Below are 18,299 nucleotides of genomic sequence, written 5' to 3'. Positions count from 1 at the left end.
CCCTGTTTCCTGCTAATTTACCAAGTCGTTGAGACCAGAGGCTGTTAACCTGACTATTCCTGCTTTGAGAGTGACCTCAATGTTTGGGTATTTGTTCCTGTGTTGACCAGGTTACACAGAGCATCTTTTCTCTTGCAGCAGAAAGACGTCTTGTCCCTTCCCGGTGACTCAATGGGTAAAAATTCTCGACAGCTCAGTCTGCAAAAATACAAACCATTTCCCCAGCCTGTAGCCTGCTAGTGTATCTACTGTATGCTGCTTTGCCTGGGCAGCATCTGCAGTCAGAGCACACAGCAACATTTCTCATGAAACTCAGAGACTTTTTCAGTTACAGTAACTTGAAGTCAAAGTGCTGAAAGAGCTGATGTGGATCTGAGGCAACTTTTCAAAGTGTTGAAATCTCACAGGTTTTATGATGAGCTTCAGTTTGCAGAGCTGCACATCATATGAAGGTGAGGGGTAGAGCGGTCGTCCTCCAACCTGAAGGTCTGCAGTTCGAACGTCAGTCTTCCCCATCTGCATGCAGAAGTGTCCTTGGGCAAAATGCTGAACCCCAAATTTCCCCTCATAGAACAACAAAGTGCTAATAGGTATGAATGGGTGAATGTAAAAATGTTCTGTTAAGAGCTTTGAGTGGTCATCATCAGAGTAGAAAAGCACTATATTTATACAAAACCATTTACAAAAAACATTTAATGAAACTCTCATTTATCATCATATATCACTTCTGAGGTCCTTTTTTTTGCAATGGGTGAAATTAGACCAATGAATAGTAAGCAACTTTACACTCAACAACAGCTTGTTTTTGAGGTAATATTACACAGAGGGAATATTTGTGAGGATATTTCATCAGGCTCATAAACTGAGGGGATGTACAGAAGGTATATAAATGATAAGAAGTAAAAACATGACTGAAAACTGCGATTCTTTGAACAAAATACATTTGAATGCTTTTCTACTTTATTCTTTCAATTCTTTACCCCTTAACACTACTTGTTAATGTTCTCATATATTACCAGGATTGAAATAATGAACAATTCTAAAATCGAGTGTAATGTAATCCAACATCCCTGCTTCAAACCAGGCCGGGGATATTTGCTGCATGTCACACCTATATCCCCCTCCCCAGATTCCCTGTCATTCGTTAACAGATATAATGAAATAAAACGTAACTTTAAAAAAGTTGCAGTTTAAGACAAACTTTATAAGGGGATAGATTTGGTTTCTGTCGGGGCAGGAAGCTGCTCGACATCAGGAATGTACAAAGACTATTTCTGTTTCATAATGACACTGGACAGAGATATTCAAACTGTCTTCTGCTCCCACACTGGGACATCTTATCCACAGCAATGTGAGCGTCGTCATTTATTTCAGTGGCTGAGGGAGAGAGATCCTGGTGTTTATATAGAGCCGTGTGAATCTGCAGCAGCAGAATGTCGCCCGGGGCCGAGGGACGGGTTCATATACGACCCCCTCGTCCACAGCATACCGGAAATAGAGCCTCAAATAAACACTTTATTAAAATACACTTATACACACATAACAAGGCATTAATGGTTTCACAGTGTTACATTTTCAAGTCTGCCTTTAAATCTATTAGTGTGAGCAGTGACCAGTGCTGCTTGCCACTGACTCATATCAGCAGTGATAATCAAATTAAGATTTCACTCTCATATTTTTGAGCTTCAAGCCTCTGTGTGTTTAGTCATTGTGTTTGCATCACTGCTGCCAACAGACAGTTTCCCTCTTCGGCCACATCCACATTACTGACCCTGTGTGAGTTTGAAAACTCCGGGGCAGCGTTTCAGTCTACAAGCAGAAACGAGATGTGTGGAAGCGATGGACGGTCACGAGGTGGCCTTCGTCAGGCCGCTATCACATGACCCTCTTCCAGGAGACAACACAACCAGCATTAACCTTGGCTACCAGGGTAGAACCCAACATGGGTGATCAATTACAAGGTTGCTGACCCCTTTGTATTTGCAGCTGTTGTATGGACCAATTTAAATGATTGGTCGGCATACCTGACTGTCACTGACTGACCCGCCTGCCTGTGCAGACCCTGCCGTGCTCTCATTGTATGACCTGAGAGACGTACACTTCCAAAATAATTAAAGGTATATGAGCTGTGAGTGGAATTCGCATATTATTCATTTTGTGCTTTTGAGCCGGCATCATCCTCGTGCTTCCGACTCCCTCCTCCTCCTCCTCCTCCTCGTCTGGCTCCTCCTCCTCCTGCTCCATGTTATCACAATGACCATCGCTGTGTTTGGTCCCAGCAGCAGGGTGTGGCAGGACTGACCACAGACCTCTGAGTCACTGTGGGGGCGGCATGCTGGCTCAGGGTCCAGCGTTTTTAGAAGATACTGTAACAAGATAAGACCGAGAGGGTGGTGGTGAGCATTGTTGCTTAAGAGACAAAAAGAGAGAGAACAGGCTGTAGGACATACTTAAGAAAAACATAACCATACAGGGACAGAATACAAAGTCATATCATGCAGTGACAATCCTGCACGTCTTAAGGCCAGTTCAAGACAGAGACTGCTGTGCTCCTCCTTTCAAATGTGCAGAGGAGGAGATGAACGACAGATAACACGGCTGGAGAGGCCGTCTGCCAGTTTTTGGTCTGATGGGACACAATACATGAAGTACCCCCCCTCTCTGTTTCCATCATCCATGTCCATGTTTGTCTTTCTTTGTCCATACAGCTGGGAACATGCGGAATGATTTATCCAAACAAAACTGGAGTGGAAGATAAAAAAAGGCGATTATAACTTTTTTAAATATGAACTGGATACTAGAAAATGTTAATTCACAGTTTCGAGAATTTTAGGAAAAGATCTATAGCACTGTCCTATTTGAAAAGGAATAAATGAACGGCTCTTGAACCTCGGAGCATTTCCATCTGGCTTCACTGCCTCTTTCCTCTGACACGGACATTGGTGTAATGTCATACAACACACACTGCACCTGGGAAAGAAGGGAACCGACATTCATACTATGCGTTGACATTCACACATCACCCTTCCTGCTGCCATATATCTCCCCAGCAGAGTCGCTGCGCATGAATATACATTAACACCTGAGGCCTGTTGCTGTGGCCTTTGGCGGGCTAAATAAAGCAGGGCCTAAAAGTGGGTAGCGGGCCATGAGTTCAGGTCAAAGGGAATGTGAAACCATAAACCGGGAGGCTAGCTAGCCTTGAGACCAGCCATCACACACTGTGTTTACTTGGATGTTTGCTATCAGGCGGGCGGACTATATGTTTAATGATGAGCACGGATTGTTTGTGTCTGCGAAGCTATTCTCTCAGCAGTTCGAGGTTGAGGACAAGGCCTCTGTAATGTACTGTAGGACGTGAGTCAAATGAAAGTGACTCACTTAGTGTCTTGTTGTTTAGCATTGCCTTACATAACAGCGGATTTAACTAAATGGATTGTGTTGAGATCTGTGGTAAAAAAATCATCTCATCTCATCTCATTTTCATCCGCTTATCCGGGGTCGGGTCGCGGGGGGAGCAGCTCAAGCAGGGGGCCCCAGACTTCCCTTTCCCGGGCCACATTGACCAACTCTGACGGGGGGATCCCGAGGCGTTCCCAGGCCAGTGTTGAGATATAATCTCTCCACCTAGTCCTGGGTCTTCCCCGAGGTCTCCTCCCCACTGGACGTGCCTGAAACACCTCCCAAGGAAGGCGGCCAGTGGGAACCCTTAAAAAAATCATAAAGACACAATTTATTTGTAGAGGAGAAAAGACTAGAATGGCACATACCGTAAACACCAAGGCCCAACATTCTCCTTAAATTGCAAACATTGATAAATATCAATTCTTTAACCATACCTGATTTATTTTACCTTTATTCTGTGGGAAATCTGTGAAAATGTCAGAAAACGCCCTTTCTCTAAATATAAAAACTAAAAATCCTGGGTCTGCTACTTTATCTGGATCTGTGCTGAGTGTAACGTACCGATGTCCCATCCGTCCACCAAATGTCGTGGAAATCAGTTCAATTATTTTTGCATAACCCTGTTCTGAAAGAAGAAGACTATTTCTCTTAAGCCTCAAGACTGACTTTTGCTCCTTACTGAAGATTGTGGTTTTTAATTCCTTTTTTTTGGAGCAGGGAATGACAAACACTTGATAAAAATCCAAAACATTTAACAAATCTGAGTGATTATGATTATGTGTTATGAACTCTTATTATATTGCTGTTAATGAAAATGATATTGTAGTAGTTATTGATATTGTCTTGTCGCTCAGCCCTGGATGTAATTACTGACTATTGCACATCTACCTTCAAACTGATGAACAATGATTTCCTGATGCCTCTTTTTTCTCCTTCCTGTGTTTCCAGAACTTTGATTCTCTGGAGGACTCGATCCAGAACCTGCTGTCGGTGCTCTACCCCCCCTTCGAGGCCACCGCCCCCACACTCCTCAGCCAGCTCTTCCACATCATTGATCATCGATATCGGGGAGACGCCCTGCGCTGCCTGCTGGACTTTCTGGTCCCAGCCAAGCACATCTTAGACACTGTGCAGCAGGCTGCATGCGTAAGTCCCTGCCTTGTGCACAGTGTGAGACTAAAGAGACAAAAAAAAACATCACAAAGCCGAACAAAGATCTTATTGTTGGACTTAAAATGTATTTCAATATATTGATATACTTAAAATGTCTGAAACCATATCCTTTCCTTGTCTTTTTAGGCTCAGTACTCTGATGCACTCTTCTGCTGTGAGGGCTGGCCTCTGTGTTTGCGTGACCAAGTTGTCGTCCACCTAGCTCCCATCAACCCCCTCATACTCCTGCCTGGTGACTTTTACCTACAAGTGGCCCCATATTGTGACCAATCCGCTCGCATCGTGGTGTGCAGCCTCCTGGAAGAGGAGGGGCTTAGAGTGGAAGTAGTTGAGGAGACCCCGATCCCTGAAACTTCCTACCCTTGTATATTCAGCTGTGATTGGTTAAAGGAGATCAACCAGGGCCGCCATGGAACGCCCCTGAGCCGATGCCTGCTTGCCACCCAGCAGGGAGTGGTGAGGTTACCATGGGAACGGGTGGCCGTGCCTGATTTGGTGGACGTACCACAGTGTGCTGGGAGTAGTATGGCCTCTGTTCCTCCTGCATATCCTCCTTTACCACCTCCTCTTCCTCCTCCACTTCCTCATTCTTCTGAGAAATCTTCGTCGAATCGTTCATTTCGTCTTTCGCCTGCAAAGAAATCTGCACCAAAAGAGTGTAAAGTTAACCTTCAAAATTCAATCCCAGTATCTTCCTCACATCCCACCGCCTTCTCTGTGGAGACGAGAATATGTCCAGGGAAGCACGGCATCGCTGTGTCTCTCTGCCGGGTGGATTCCACTGCTGCCTCCTCATCTAGAGTTGTCAAAGTGAAAGAAGCTGAAACAGAGCACAAGCCTATTGGCTGGGTTTCCCCAAATACATGGGACAGCCGCTTTACTGGGTCAGGTTCAGACACAGCGGCAAAAACAAGTGCTGCTTCAGGTACAAATACACACAAAGCTGCAGATAAGAGTCTGATTGTTGGTGAAAATAAAGATACAAGCAGAGGGGAGCCAGCAGGCCAAGCTGCTGCTGAGGGGGAATATATTGATATTTTGCAGGCAACTATGCTTTTTTCTAAAGCTCAGTCAGTGACACAGGAGCAACAGAAGTTAGATGTACAAATGCAACCGCGCACACAAGTCGAAGCACAATTGCCAAGATATCCACAAGGACGTGGACAAATGCAACCACATGCACAGATGGAGTCTGTGAGGCAAACACAGAGGCAGCTAAACCCACAGACCTCACAACCTCATGCGCGTTCAGCACCTTGGGTGCAGATACGTACAAAACCACAAACGCACAGTCATTCTAGATCAGACGCTCCAGTATCATGGACACCGAACATGGCTGCAGAAACAGGACCTCCATCTGCTCCCCACCATTCCCAACCTGACTCCCTGGATCCCTCTCAATGGGCCCGCACCCTCCGCTTCTCAGAGAAACCCTGTACTCCGTGCATGAAGAGGAGACAAGGCGGACAGGTCTCCCGAACTCAGGAGCTGAGGTGCCGATACAGGGACTCCTACCAGGCTGCTATAGAAAACCCTGTCACCTTTGGACAGGAGAGAGAGAGGGGGAATATGTTAGCTGTGGTGGAGGAGGATGGTGATTTCTCACAGTGTGACGACAGACAGATGCCACCAGGGACTGAAACAGAGGATCCATGGTGCAATGTACGAGGAATGTGGTGTGATCCTGGGATCCAAAACCAGCCTCCCTCATCTGTCGGTGGAGCCATCTGTAAAGAGTCGGGAGAAAAAAACATGGTTCCATATTGGAAACCAGGAGATTCTACCACTGCCCCCCTTATGGAGTACAGGTGCACCAATCCTTTAAAATATGTCGGGGTAACAGAGCAGCCGGCCGAAAAGAACACTGTGCCATTCAGGGAAACTGGGAACACACACACTGCCAAACCGGGGAACGGGAAACCTTTAGCAACTGGAGCGAGGATCAACAATCAAATTTTGTCCGATTCAAAGGATCCTCAACAGCCACACGTGACCTCTGCCAAACACCATGGATTGCAGTTTGGTCCAGGTGAAATGTCAGGGACGAGCCTGACCCTCAAGCCTCGTGAAAGATTAAGAAACAGAACCAGTTCCTCTGGGATGAGTCCAAACGTCACAAAGCCTCTCACAGCGTCACAAAACAGACGAGGATCCACGTCAGATGGAAGGTGTTCGTCCCTCTCCACAGCCGTGGTGGACACCTCAGAGAAGTGTGAACTGGTCATTGTTGAAGGTCAAAATGTCAGGAGAAGAGAAAATAAAAGCTCCTGTGCAGAGGTTCCCCAGCTGCATGTTGTCAAATGTAAAAACAGCACAGCCTTTGGGCTGGTGTCACCCAAGATCAACAGGAGGAAGATGGTCATTCCAGGTAGAGTGATGTTGTTCTCATTACATTTTACATGAGCTTGCTCTATTCATTCAGGCTCAGTTTCAGATTAAGCCTCCTCTCTCTTCAGATGGTGCTCAGCCCAGCAGTACATCATTAACCAGCAGACACTGTCATCAGAGGGAGAACCCGTCTCAGACAGATGCCCCTCCAGCAGCAGAGACACAGAAGATCTCCCAGCATGCCTCTGCTCGTCCCAGACCCAACCACCTCCCCCTGGGATCCCCAGACCCCAGAGCCCATCCCCTCTATCTGGGAGTAGCATCACTCACAGGTAGGTTAGAGTTGCTGTTAAATACATCAACTACCACAATAGGCATTATAATACAAATAGCTGGTTGGGCAGCTGTTGACGAGCCACATACAGTAGTTCTTTACAATGATTAAAATGAAAACTGTGGAAAATAAGATTAAATGATAAATAAGTATATAGTTAAATACTGTGAATCACTAATAGACTAAATGAGTGCAGAAAGATGCTGATCATACAAAAATTTACTGAATTTAGAACAAGGTTCATTATATATTCTACTGATGTATAGAGCTCCCAAAAGGTCTAGGTCTCATGACAATCAGGGCCGGTCTTTCCTACAGGCGACATAGGCGGTTGCCTAGGGCGCCACTCAGAGGGGGGCGCCAAAAACTGCACCGAGCAAAAAAATAAAAAATAAAATAAGACAAAATATATATATATTTTTTTTGCTGGGCAGAGTTTTTTGCGGCCCTTCTATATGGGGTATGGCCCAAATTATTGTTTTTAATTACTTTTAAGTAATTTAAGTAGTTTCATTAGAGAAATCAGTGAATGACAGCAGCACTCAGGTGGGACGTTTGGCACGGGAGCAGTTTCACCCCGTACTGTCAGATGCAGTCTGGATGAGGAACTGAATGCTCCGTGTCTTTATTGCTGCTGCATTCATCCTGTATTCTACAGGGTAGTAGTGGGTGAGAGTCACCTACGTTAGCTCCTAAAGCCTCGCTTGATCACCACGGGTGTCATTGAGACATGTTGATGTTGTTTTGATTGTCTACTTAGAGTTAGACTGGTAATAACTTAGAAACTCTGCTTGGCAGTGAGGAGAGACACTCGCGCACTAGGTGGGCGGGGCTACATTCGCCTGTATAGGTGTTTATTTTACCTGCGCGTCGTCTTGCAGGCGGGTCGCGATAGTATATTGTTTACTTTACAGTGTGTAGTTCAGCTCCGACACACACAGACTCTGTAATTCATGTATTGTTATTGTGCCTTATAAAGACCAGTTATAAGCTTATGTTCAATAGGTCTATATTGTAAATGTTTATATTTCTTTATGAGTGATAATGTATATTAAGATGTTTGGAGGAAATAGAAACCATAATAATTGAATGTATGTTTTATGCACTTAAAATGCAGTTACACTCAGAGAAATACTTGTACTTGAAATTGTGTGTAATTTGAATAAGATGCAGTCTGGATGAGGAACTGAAGGCTCCGTGTTGTTATTGCTGCTGCATTCATGCTGTATTCTACAGATATACTTTGTTGCTGTGCTATCAATTTTGGGACTCATAACATATATCTCCAACCAATATTCAGATATTAAAAATTATTCTAGAATTAGGGTAAAATGAAGCATTAATTGAGGTACGTACCTCCTTAGTGTTGTCAGAACAAGCTAGCAGTCTCCGAGCAACTTCGAAGAAGAAAGAAATAATTTTATATTAAGTTTTCCTGGAAAATCGTTTTTAAAAAATATTTTTTTGGGGGGGGGGCACCAGGAGTGAAGCTTGCCTAGAGCGCCAAATGTGCTAGGGCTGGCCCTGCGTATAGTGAATGAATCTTGAATCTTCTCTCAAAAAATATACCTTGGTGTGTTTAGTTCAGTGTAGTAACCAGCAGCCTAAGTGGCCTGGTCGGTAAAGCGTTCGGTCTCTAAAAAGAGAGACCCGGTTTTGAATCCCACTCCTCCCCATTTTCAAGCTGGCAATATGTTAAACTCTTAATATTGGTAGGACTTCTCCTATTAATTGCAAAATATCTTACACTATGTTAATTTAAATTAATTAACTAAAAACAGGGAAAATTAAATTTTTTTTAAATTAAAAAAACCTGCGCGCGCAATTCCTGCGCAATGGGCTTCTGCTCAGGATGTGCGCGTGCAGTTCCCCCCCCCCCCCCCCCATTTCATTTAGTTTAAAAAAATATAAATTTCATTTAATTAAGTTTTTTTATATTTAATTTTATATTTAAATTTTTTGTATTACATTTCCTCCTCATTATTTCTCCGCCCTGGTTCAGGGGTAAAGCCTGAAACATGCTTCTGCGTTTTCACGGGCCCGTAAGCGCAAGAGCCCTTCCGGGTCCCTTAAGCCTGAAACATGCTTCTGCAACTGCGTCTTTTCACGCCGCTGTGGCGCAAGACTCGTTTTCATTCATGCTTCCCCAACCGTTGCGCGTCTTACAAAGCCATTCCGCGCCAGAACACTAGGCGGAGTAATGCTTTTTGTCGAAGACGACCTTAGAGACGCCTTCTTTCTTCTTCATCGATTGTTTATTTACATAGCCACTGCGGCTCCTCGTAGCCTTTTTCTGGCGGACAAATCCGCCAGTCAGTGACAGGTTATACAAGTGATCATACTATCGGATATCTTCTGCCAAGTGCTCTTCTATTTGGTCCATATTCGTTCTTCTAAATCTTCCGTGATTTCTGCCGGTATTATGGGGCATGAAACCGGAAATGCAGCTCCAGAAGGGATGTAGAGCAGACCAATCACAGCCTTGCGGGCTGAGTGAGCTTGCGGAGCTTTGCCGTAAATTTTAGAAAAGGGGGTCGACACCCGTCAGCACCTAAGGAGGGATACATAAGCACGTAAGGGACCCGGAAGGGCTCTTGCGCTTACAGGCCCGTGAAAACGCAGAAGCATGTTTCAGGCTTTACGTGCTTATGTATCCCTTCTTACGTGCTGACGGGCGTCGCCCCACTTTTTTAAAATTTACGGCAAAGCTCCGCAAGCTCACTCGAGGCCTAATTATAGTCCTGCGACTGCAACCGCGCAAGGCCACGCAGCTGCATCGACGGACTCGTTTTGGTTTATACTTCACTGACGTGCTGCGCGTGTTGCAACGCAATTCACCGCCAGTACACTAGGCGGAGTAACTTTTTTTTTCGAAAACAAAACACACAAAGAAGAGACGTCTTCTTCTTCGTCGACTGTTTATTTACATCGCCACTCCGGCTCCTCATAGCTTATTTCTGGCGGACAAATCGGCCAGTCAGTGACGGGTTATACAAGTGGTCATACTTTCGGATCTCTTCTGCCAAGTGCTCTTCTATTTGGTCCATATTCGTTCTTCTAAATCTTCCGTGATTTCTGCGTATTGTGGGACATGAAACCGGAAGCTAGACTCCGGATGGGATGTAGTAAGCAGACCAATCACAAGCCTTGCGGGCTGCGCGAGGCTCTGTCGCTTTGTCGTGTAGTTAGAAAAATTGTCGGACGCACGCAAGACGCCAGAGGGCTCGAAAGGGGTGTTTTGCGTGTCTTGCGTCCATGCGTGCGTGCGTGCAACCCGACTATAATTTGGCCTTCAGCCCGCGAGGCTGTGATTGGTCTGCTCTACATCCCTTCTGGAGCTGCATTTCCGGTTTCATGCCCCATAATACAGGCAGAAACAACGGAAGATTTTAAAAAGAAGAATGGACAACCGCGAAGAACTCCTGTCGGAGAGGTCCGAAAATATGAGCACCTTTATAACCCGTCGATGTCCGATTGATTTAATAGCCGTACAGACCACCTACGCCTCCGTCTCCTCTCCAGTCGCTTTTCCTGATGACTAATTATAAGAAGTTGCTCTTCAATGTCCAGCAGCTCCATCTCAATCAATTGTTGTTCGGTTGGAATCGTGAATACACTCTCTGCCATGGTTCACCGTGTGTTTGTAATGGAGAACACGACTGGTAGAAGGTAAATAAACAGTCAACAACGATTGACACACCCACAAAGAAGGCGTCGCTCAGGTCGTCTTCGACAAAAGCATTACTCCGCCTAGTGTTCTGGCGCGGAATTGCTTTGTAAGACGCGCAACGGTTGGGGAAGCATGAATGACAACGAGTCATGCGCCACAGCGGCGTGAAAAGACGCAGACGCAGTCGCAGTCGCAGAAGCATGTTTCAGACTTTAATGATGTTGGTCTTCACAGGTGACTGACCTACGCTAGCCTGTAGCCGCCACCCCACAGGAGATAATGTAACTGTGTGTGTGGTCGCGGCGCTTCCTGGTTCTTCCCAGCACTACGCTGCCGGTGCGAACAGTATTTAACATGGGCGAGGAAAGGAGGCGGACCGCTTTTCGCAGCGCTTCTACCTCCGGTGCGTCCCCGGGGTTAGAGGATGATGGTGTGACGTATTGTTTTACATTCCTACGTCGCCTGTCCCAGGAGCCGCCCCTGACACTGGTTATCTTGGCTCGCTGTCTGGCCGGTAACCAGCCGTCCGGACCGCTCTGTGAAGAAGGAGGAGGAGATGTTTCTTGATTGCGGCCACTTTATTTCTCTGACATACAGCAGGAGCAACGCATCCCCTTTAGGTGGTCCGTCACTTCTCTGTATAAACACACTTTTAGCGTATTTTCCCACAATACCCTGGTCCACACCGTCACACACTACAACTTTCCTTAAAGGGGCAGGCCATACCTGCAACACAACAGCTCTCTGTCTCATATACAGAGGGCAAGAGAAAGCAGAGACGCAGACTCAGCAACTACATCCGAGATCCGATGCACCTTATTATTATCTGAGGGATTTTTACACACTGTCTGAAAAACATTCCGACAGTAAAGGCAAGGGGTAGTGATGAATAAGGTTTTCTTTAACAAGTTAAGTCTTTCATTCTCAGTTTAAAAACTATGAAATGAACTTAACTAGGTCAGAATTTAAATGGTGAACTATAAACGTGAACTATTCATGTTTACTTGTATGAACTGAACTTTGAACTAGTTCATGAGAGGTGTGAACTTGCACAACACTGGGGAATAAGGACTAAAGAATAAACTATGTTCCTATAATTGGTGACATGTAGTCGTTTAGACATGTATATTGTATAATAAATTAAAACCCTTAGGGGGAAGAGTAACATCTTACTCAGTAAAGTAAATAAGGTGGCTCAGGTCCATTTATACATTTTATTTTCCTTATTATAGCCTGTATTTTAACATAAACATTTGTGGCAGGGTAATACCTAAATTTGTAACTTCTACTGGGGATCTTTGAATCAAAATAATGACAACGGAGGGAATAGTTTGATGTGATGAAGTGGTGCTTTTGTCGTTGTTGAAAAATGACAAGAAAATCTAGCTTAGGTGCCTTAAGCAGAATTGTTCTCGAACATGTTTTATTTAAATCGCTACATTCAATGACTTTCTTCCTCACATATGAAACTCGAATGGCATCAGATGCACTGGTATTTGAATGAAAATTTTGGTTGGAAACATTTTAGTTAATGTAAATGAACAAATCAACAACATATATAACATACCTGTTTATAACTAACCCTAACCCTAACCCTTAACACTTTTTAATTAATCCAGAACCGCACAAACGCCCGTTTTTTTAATCTATTTTCACCTGATTATTTTAACATTCTAATCGTAATTTATCTCCGCGCTAAGTTACACATTTTCTACAAGCTATTTTATTTGTAGTGTATTTAAAGTGTATTTAAATCCTAAAAGTATCTTAACAAGGTGTAAAAATCAAATGATTAACTTGACTTTCTATTAAAATATACAGAATGAATGAAATGCAGTTATTTGACTGAAGGACAAGGACATTCTGAGGTTTGTTATGATGATGATGAGGGAACGAGGAGAAGAAGCTGCAACTGTGGATCATATTTTGATGTATTGCAGCAAAGTGACCACTAGATGGTGACACTGGGATATGAGATTGGTAAATTGTTAAACAGTTTTCAACTGGTCAGAATGAAGTGGGAATAATTTCTAACACAGACACTGAAGAAAGAATAAACACTTTATTTTCAACTCGTATCTGAAATCACATATTGCACATTTCATTCATGGCACTTAATTCACACATTATACTTAACATAAAAAAATTATATCATTCACAATGTGATAAAAACATTTACAAAACAAATATGCATTGGCATAAACATTTCACCTTTATACAAAGGAATACGACTCTAAATGAACACGTCCTCGACAACAAGGTCTTTCAGTGACCAGTGGTGAAAACTACTTTTAGGTTTAAGGCATAAAATGCACATTTTAGGCACGTTTGTGGACCAATAACATCACAGTGTGCATGGTCATAGGCTAGGAGTGTAAAACTCCCATCTTCTCCAACGTTTTACACTTATTGCTGAGTAAAAACATCCTTTTCTCCCTCCTTTCTCTTCTTCTCTTCTTCTTGACATGACGTGGAGATGCTCAGGGCCTCAGATCGCGTTGATGTTTCCACACACTCTCCCTCATGTTGCATCATGTGTCCACTCCTCACTGGCAGCACAGTGGAGCCACGTCCTCGGCAGGTGAAGGGAACAGCCTCATGGCTTTCCTGGAGGATCGGGTGTAGCCGTTGGGGAAAATCAAGGCCTTCTTCACAGTGAAGAAGGAGACTGTCTTGTCCCACACGTCAGAGCTGGACACCCCAGAGTCGAGTTGGCTCTCCAGGGCCGAGCGGAGCCTCTCTGCCCTGTCTGTGCACTTCCTCTCCATCTTCATCATCTTACACAGGCTGAGGACGAGAAGAGAAACATCAGATTAATGTCGGGTATTAAAGCCATTTTTTAAAGGGCCTGTTCACAGAAATCAAGAAAATATATTTGTTCCCATTAATGTTGATATTTTTATTTGTTCATATTTTTCTCATCCATCTGTGGGATTCCTGTTGCTACAGCACACAATGAGATGGATTCCGCTTGTGGTGCTCCCAACCATTGGGAAAAATGCATTATAGAAAATTTAGAAAATTCAAAAGAAATATTATTTCTAGAATCAGTTAAGTTAAGATAAGATGAGACAGGTGACAGATAAGATAAGTTGAGATAACATTAGATAACATAAGATAAGTGCGTTGCAGCAGCAAAGTGGATAAATAAATATGTAAACATGCAATGTAAATAAAAAAAATAATATATATATATATAAAAAGAATAGACAGTGAAGACTGAATATGACCTGATCAAATGAAAATGTAAATCTTAGGTAAGTGAGAAAGTCTATTCGGTGGATAAGGTTGAAATGACCCTTGAACAGATCATTTTGTAACACCATCACCAACAGAGCAAAAATCGGAGCCTTGATAACCTGTTCAAACCTAAACACTCCTGACCCTTCACAACCTTCAATGAGAGGATTTGAAGAAGGAAAAACGATCAAATGATAAGCAACATGAACTTGAGCTTACGTTGTGTGTTGATCCCTCATGGTGAACGTGTAGTGTGACGGCGTCCGGTCAGTCCAGGCCTGTGGTGGTACGAGAGGCGTTCACGGTTCTGATTTCACCAACTCTTCCATCCTTTATATACTTAAACCAACTTTCCCATCGATTTAATGCGATGCTGGTTCTCACAGTGTTTGGCCAATCACAAAGCAGCGTTATGACAATAGGATGTGAATGAATTAGTTGAATTCATGGGGTACAATGGCCCCTAAACCAAACAAACAGGTGGGAGGGGCCCTTCCCGGGCCCCTTGTCACTGGGCTGATGCGGAGGTATCCTTGGTATTGTGTGGACTGATATGTGGTGGGAACGTGGAGGAGAAACATCTGCCTGAAGAAGACCCACACAGAGAAGAGTGAAATTCACATGAAGAAGAGATCTGTCCAGTGTAACAACATGGTGGAGAGAGGTGTTCAGTTTAAAACTAAAAGCTTCCATGTTTTTACTCTCAATATGTGCTGAATTTCAATAAACTTATAAGAAGTAGTGCCTTTAAAAGACGATTTGATCAAATGAACGACGAACTTTGTGATGTTATTATTTGTTAAACTTAAACTTTAAACAAAGTATTTTTTTCACTTTTTATGTCAAACAATATTTGATATGTAGACAGTTTCCTTCACAAACATCATCCAACTCTATCTTCAAAGTTTCCCACACACGCACACACACCCCTATTCTTCCTATTTAACTTTCTGTCTCTATTTCATCCCTTCCAATTCTCACGGTGAACGTCTCCCATGCTTGATTGGCTGACAATAGTGTACGATCCGTCCAGATGGTGTGCCTGGAAGCCCTGTTGACAGCCCTGTCTTCCTGGGTGTGTGTGTGTTGAGGGGGGTTGGTCAGTCAATCTTTGTTGGATGGGGCACACTTCCTTTGTGCAGCCGGCCTCAGTGTCATTAACACTGAAGTGTGGGAAGCCTGGGACCACAGTAGCTCCCACGTTCCACACTAGGCAGGAAGGGAGCGTGTGACTGAGACGTGGCCAGCAGCAGGCGGGTTAGCCAGCTGTGTGTGTGTGTGTGTGTGTGTGTGTGTGTGTGTGTGTGTGTGTGTGTGTGTGTGTGTGTGTGTGTGTGTGTGTTTGTGTGTGTGGGAGGGAAAGTGAGCGGGAAAGTGAGCAGGAGTGTGTCTGTCTGTGTGGGTGATTCTCCTGATGTGTGAACATGTGCTCGGAGTGTGGAGGCTGTTGGGATGTTTACAGTTGTTGTCTAACACCTCAACACATCACAGTCACACACCATCAAACGACAGAGCCGACTGAACTTCAAACACTTTGGCACTGGCTCCTTTTCTCGGGAAAAGAAACCGATATTCAGATTGATCTTTCAATGATACTTGTTTGAAGTTTCCAAGTATATAACCAATACATGTCTATACCTATCTACTCTAGAGACATCATTAGTTATATATTGATAATGTCCTTTAAAACAAACTCCAAACGTCAAATAACCTGGTTCCTCTGAACTGTGTGGGTGAGATTTGATTGACAGTTGGCATCTCACTGTAAACACACATCGCTCGGTTAGAAAAATTAAAATCCACAGGTTTCCTTCAAGTTTGTATTTATTGTTCTGATTCTTCCAACTCGCAGTGCAAAAGCTCTTTTTTGAATGGGCTCCTCTCCTGGACGTCTGAACTGTTGCACACGGGCTCCACGAGGGAAGTCTGCCGTGTCAAACTGGTGGAAGTGGCTGCATGTTGATCTTTTCTAATGGCTGCCCCTCTGTAACACCCACGTGTGCCTGGTGGCGGAGGCACTTTGTGCTCAATTACGTGGCGGTGGAGATGACATGAGACAGCGGCGTGCTCCCCCTCTGGGGTCACCACTTTCCCATATCAACACAAGCACACTGGGTCAGTCTCCCAGCTCTATACGACCCCCCCCCCCCCCCCCCTGCACCCGGGGGCTCTTTCTCTTCCCAGTCTATTCCTCCACCTGCTCCCCAGAGACACACTCATTGTCCCCACGGCTATAAACACTTCATTGAGCATGTGGCAGCCCTGCGTTCCTCAAAGCCCTTCCCAGCGCTCTCATTGGCCCAGGGACTGTGAGAAAGTCCAACAAGCCCAAGACCCACACATTCATATGGAGATGTGGGCGTATAAATACAGGGCCGAGGCAGAGGAGAAGGCAGCTCAGACTCAACTGGCTCTTCAGACAGGAACACTCTGACACTACAGCAATGGCTCCCACCGTTTTTGGACAAACAAACTACTCTAAGGAGCATCTCACTCCTGCTCATAAGGTAAACATCTCTTCTATTAGGACTCATATCAAATCAGTTTGTTCATATGACATTTAAAAAAGGTTTTCATGCGTTCAAGTGGACTAAATGTTTTCTCTTTTTTGTTTCCTCCAGCTGAGAAAGCCGATGGTTGAGAAACTGCGCAGAGACAGAATCAACATCTGCATCGAGCAGCTGAAATCCCTGCTGGGCCCAGAGTTCCTCAGGCAGCAGCCCGACTCCAAGCAGGAGAAGGCTGACATCCTGGAGATGGCTGTGTCTTACATGACAGGCTGGCAGCAGCAGCAGAAGCAGCAGGTCAGCTTGACCTCCGGTCCGACAACAGCCATCGACGGCTACTCCCGCTGCGTGCAGGAGGCGGTCAGCTTCCTCTCCCTCTGCGACGTCCAGACCCAGGCCCACAGGCGGCTGCTCAGCCACTTCCAGGGCCTGCAGGGGTCCAGCAGTCCCTGCAGCCTCTCACCTCCCGGCTCTCCTCACCACCAAGCCAGCTCCAACAAGGGTCCGAGTCAGGCCAGCTGTGGTCTGTGGAGGCCCTGGTAGGACGGAGAAAGAAAACTACGTCTGTGAACGTCATGGACAGAAAGTTAAAGACTCACTCAAGTCTGTTTGCTTTTTGGCAGAAGAATCAATATTGTTTGAGGGTTTTATTAGTGTATGGAAATGGGGTAAATGTCCCAGTAATCCTTTGGAAGGATTGAAAAGAATCAGGCTCTACTGTTTATTTACACCATGTGTACACATGTTGTACTCTTTATAATTTAGAGTGTTGACTGTGTGGTTGTGTTCATTGTTCCTGTGGAACAACAGATCCTGTTTGTTCTACAAACATCCCTGAATGATCTTCTTCTAAGACCCATGTTGGGTTGAAACTAAATGTCTGAGACATTGTTTATCTGATGTGTTGAACCACTGTTTATCTTTGATACTGAGTATCACTGACTGATGCTTCTCATCAGCTTGGTGCTGATGAAGCAGCTAAATGACATAAATGGATCCCATGGATCCACTTTTACTGTAAATCTTGTGATGATTATACTTTATTGTGACTTTGTGTAACCATTATTTGGCCTGTGTGTTAACTGCTGAAATTTTTTTCACCTCCACATTTATACCTTTTGTGAAGGTACTTCATGTTGACATCAATCTTTACTGAAAGAATCTGTTGAATTGCTTCCTGTGGAAGTTACCTTTGAACGTTTCAAAAAAATAAATGAGAAACTTCACATGAAGTTCTGCAAATATAAACACCGATGTTTTCACTTTATTCATACAAATATTCAGTACTGAGTCAGAGGACAAAGTACAGAGAAGATCTTATTTTAAAGTATGTAGTTTGTGTTCAGCTATATTTATCTAATGACTGAATCAATAATTAAGTGCTTCATACTTCAGTAAATCCAATCACACATAGTTCCTTAGCACAGCATCAACTTACTGTAGCATCCCTAGTGGCTTGCTCAAGGGAACAGCAGCATAGGAAGTAGAGTTTGAATCCTGCAGCGGTCTGTTTGGCCAATGCAAAAAATATGAGATCAGTCAGATCAGTGTAACTAACTCAGTTTGTTCACATTTGTGAGAAAACTCCACTAACGCTTGCAAAGAATCACAAAACTGTTAAAATGTTCCGCCATTTAAGGAG

At 44.3% G+C, this 18,299-nt stretch overlaps 2 protein-coding genes across 2 annotated transcripts; both read left to right on the top strand.

Annotated features, from left to right (window-relative positions):
* The first annotated feature begins 4,334 nt into the window (after nt 1-4,334).
* LOC133957295 (uncharacterized) lies at nt 4,335-14,916 on the top strand. The gene is made up of 4 exons (XM_062392798.1): nt 4,335-4,551; nt 4,705-6,946; nt 7,035-7,238; nt 13,387-14,916. The coding sequence occupies exons 2-4, from the start codon at nt 5,104-5,106 to the stop codon at nt 13,410-13,412; spliced, it is 2,073 nt and encodes a 690-aa protein (XP_062248782.1). The 5' UTR covers nt 4,335-4,551; nt 4,705-5,103; the 3' UTR covers nt 13,413-14,916.
* Nucleotides 14,917-15,556: 640 nt separating this feature from the next.
* LOC133956245 (transcription factor HES-5-like) lies at nt 15,557-17,905 on the top strand. Its single transcript, XM_062391144.1, is given in 3 exon segments — nt 15,557-16,568; nt 16,570-16,657; nt 16,772-17,905. Coding segments are annotated over 3 exon segments (684 nt in total). The 5' UTR covers nt 15,557-16,401; the 3' UTR covers nt 17,201-17,905.
* The last annotated feature ends 394 nt before the right edge of the window (nt 17,906-18,299 follow it).

The sequence above is a fragment of the Platichthys flesus genome, chromosome 7 (assembly GCF_949316205.1).
Source record: "Platichthys flesus chromosome 7, fPlaFle2.1, whole genome shotgun sequence".
Lineage (NCBI taxonomy): Eukaryota > Metazoa > Chordata > Actinopteri > Pleuronectiformes > Pleuronectidae > Platichthys > Platichthys flesus.
This window is presented reverse-complemented; position numbering and strand designations above follow the sequence as displayed.

What these genes read in the sequence shown, in the direction of transcription:
- LOC133957295 (XM_062392798.1), top strand. Translation starts at nt 5,104, where the DNA reads ATGGCCTCTGTTCCTCCTGCATATCCTCCTTTACCACCTCCTCTTCCT. An exon ending in GAGGAAGATGGTCATTCCAG is followed by an intron (nt 6,947 to 7,034) that starts GTAGAGTGATGT and finishes CTCTCTCTTCAG; the next exon opens with ATGGTGCTCAGCCCAGCAGT. An exon ending in GGGAGTAGCATCACTCACAG is followed by an intron (nt 7,239 to 13,386) that starts GTAGGTTAGAGT and finishes CATGACGTGGAG; the next exon opens with ATGCTCAGGGCCTCAGATCG.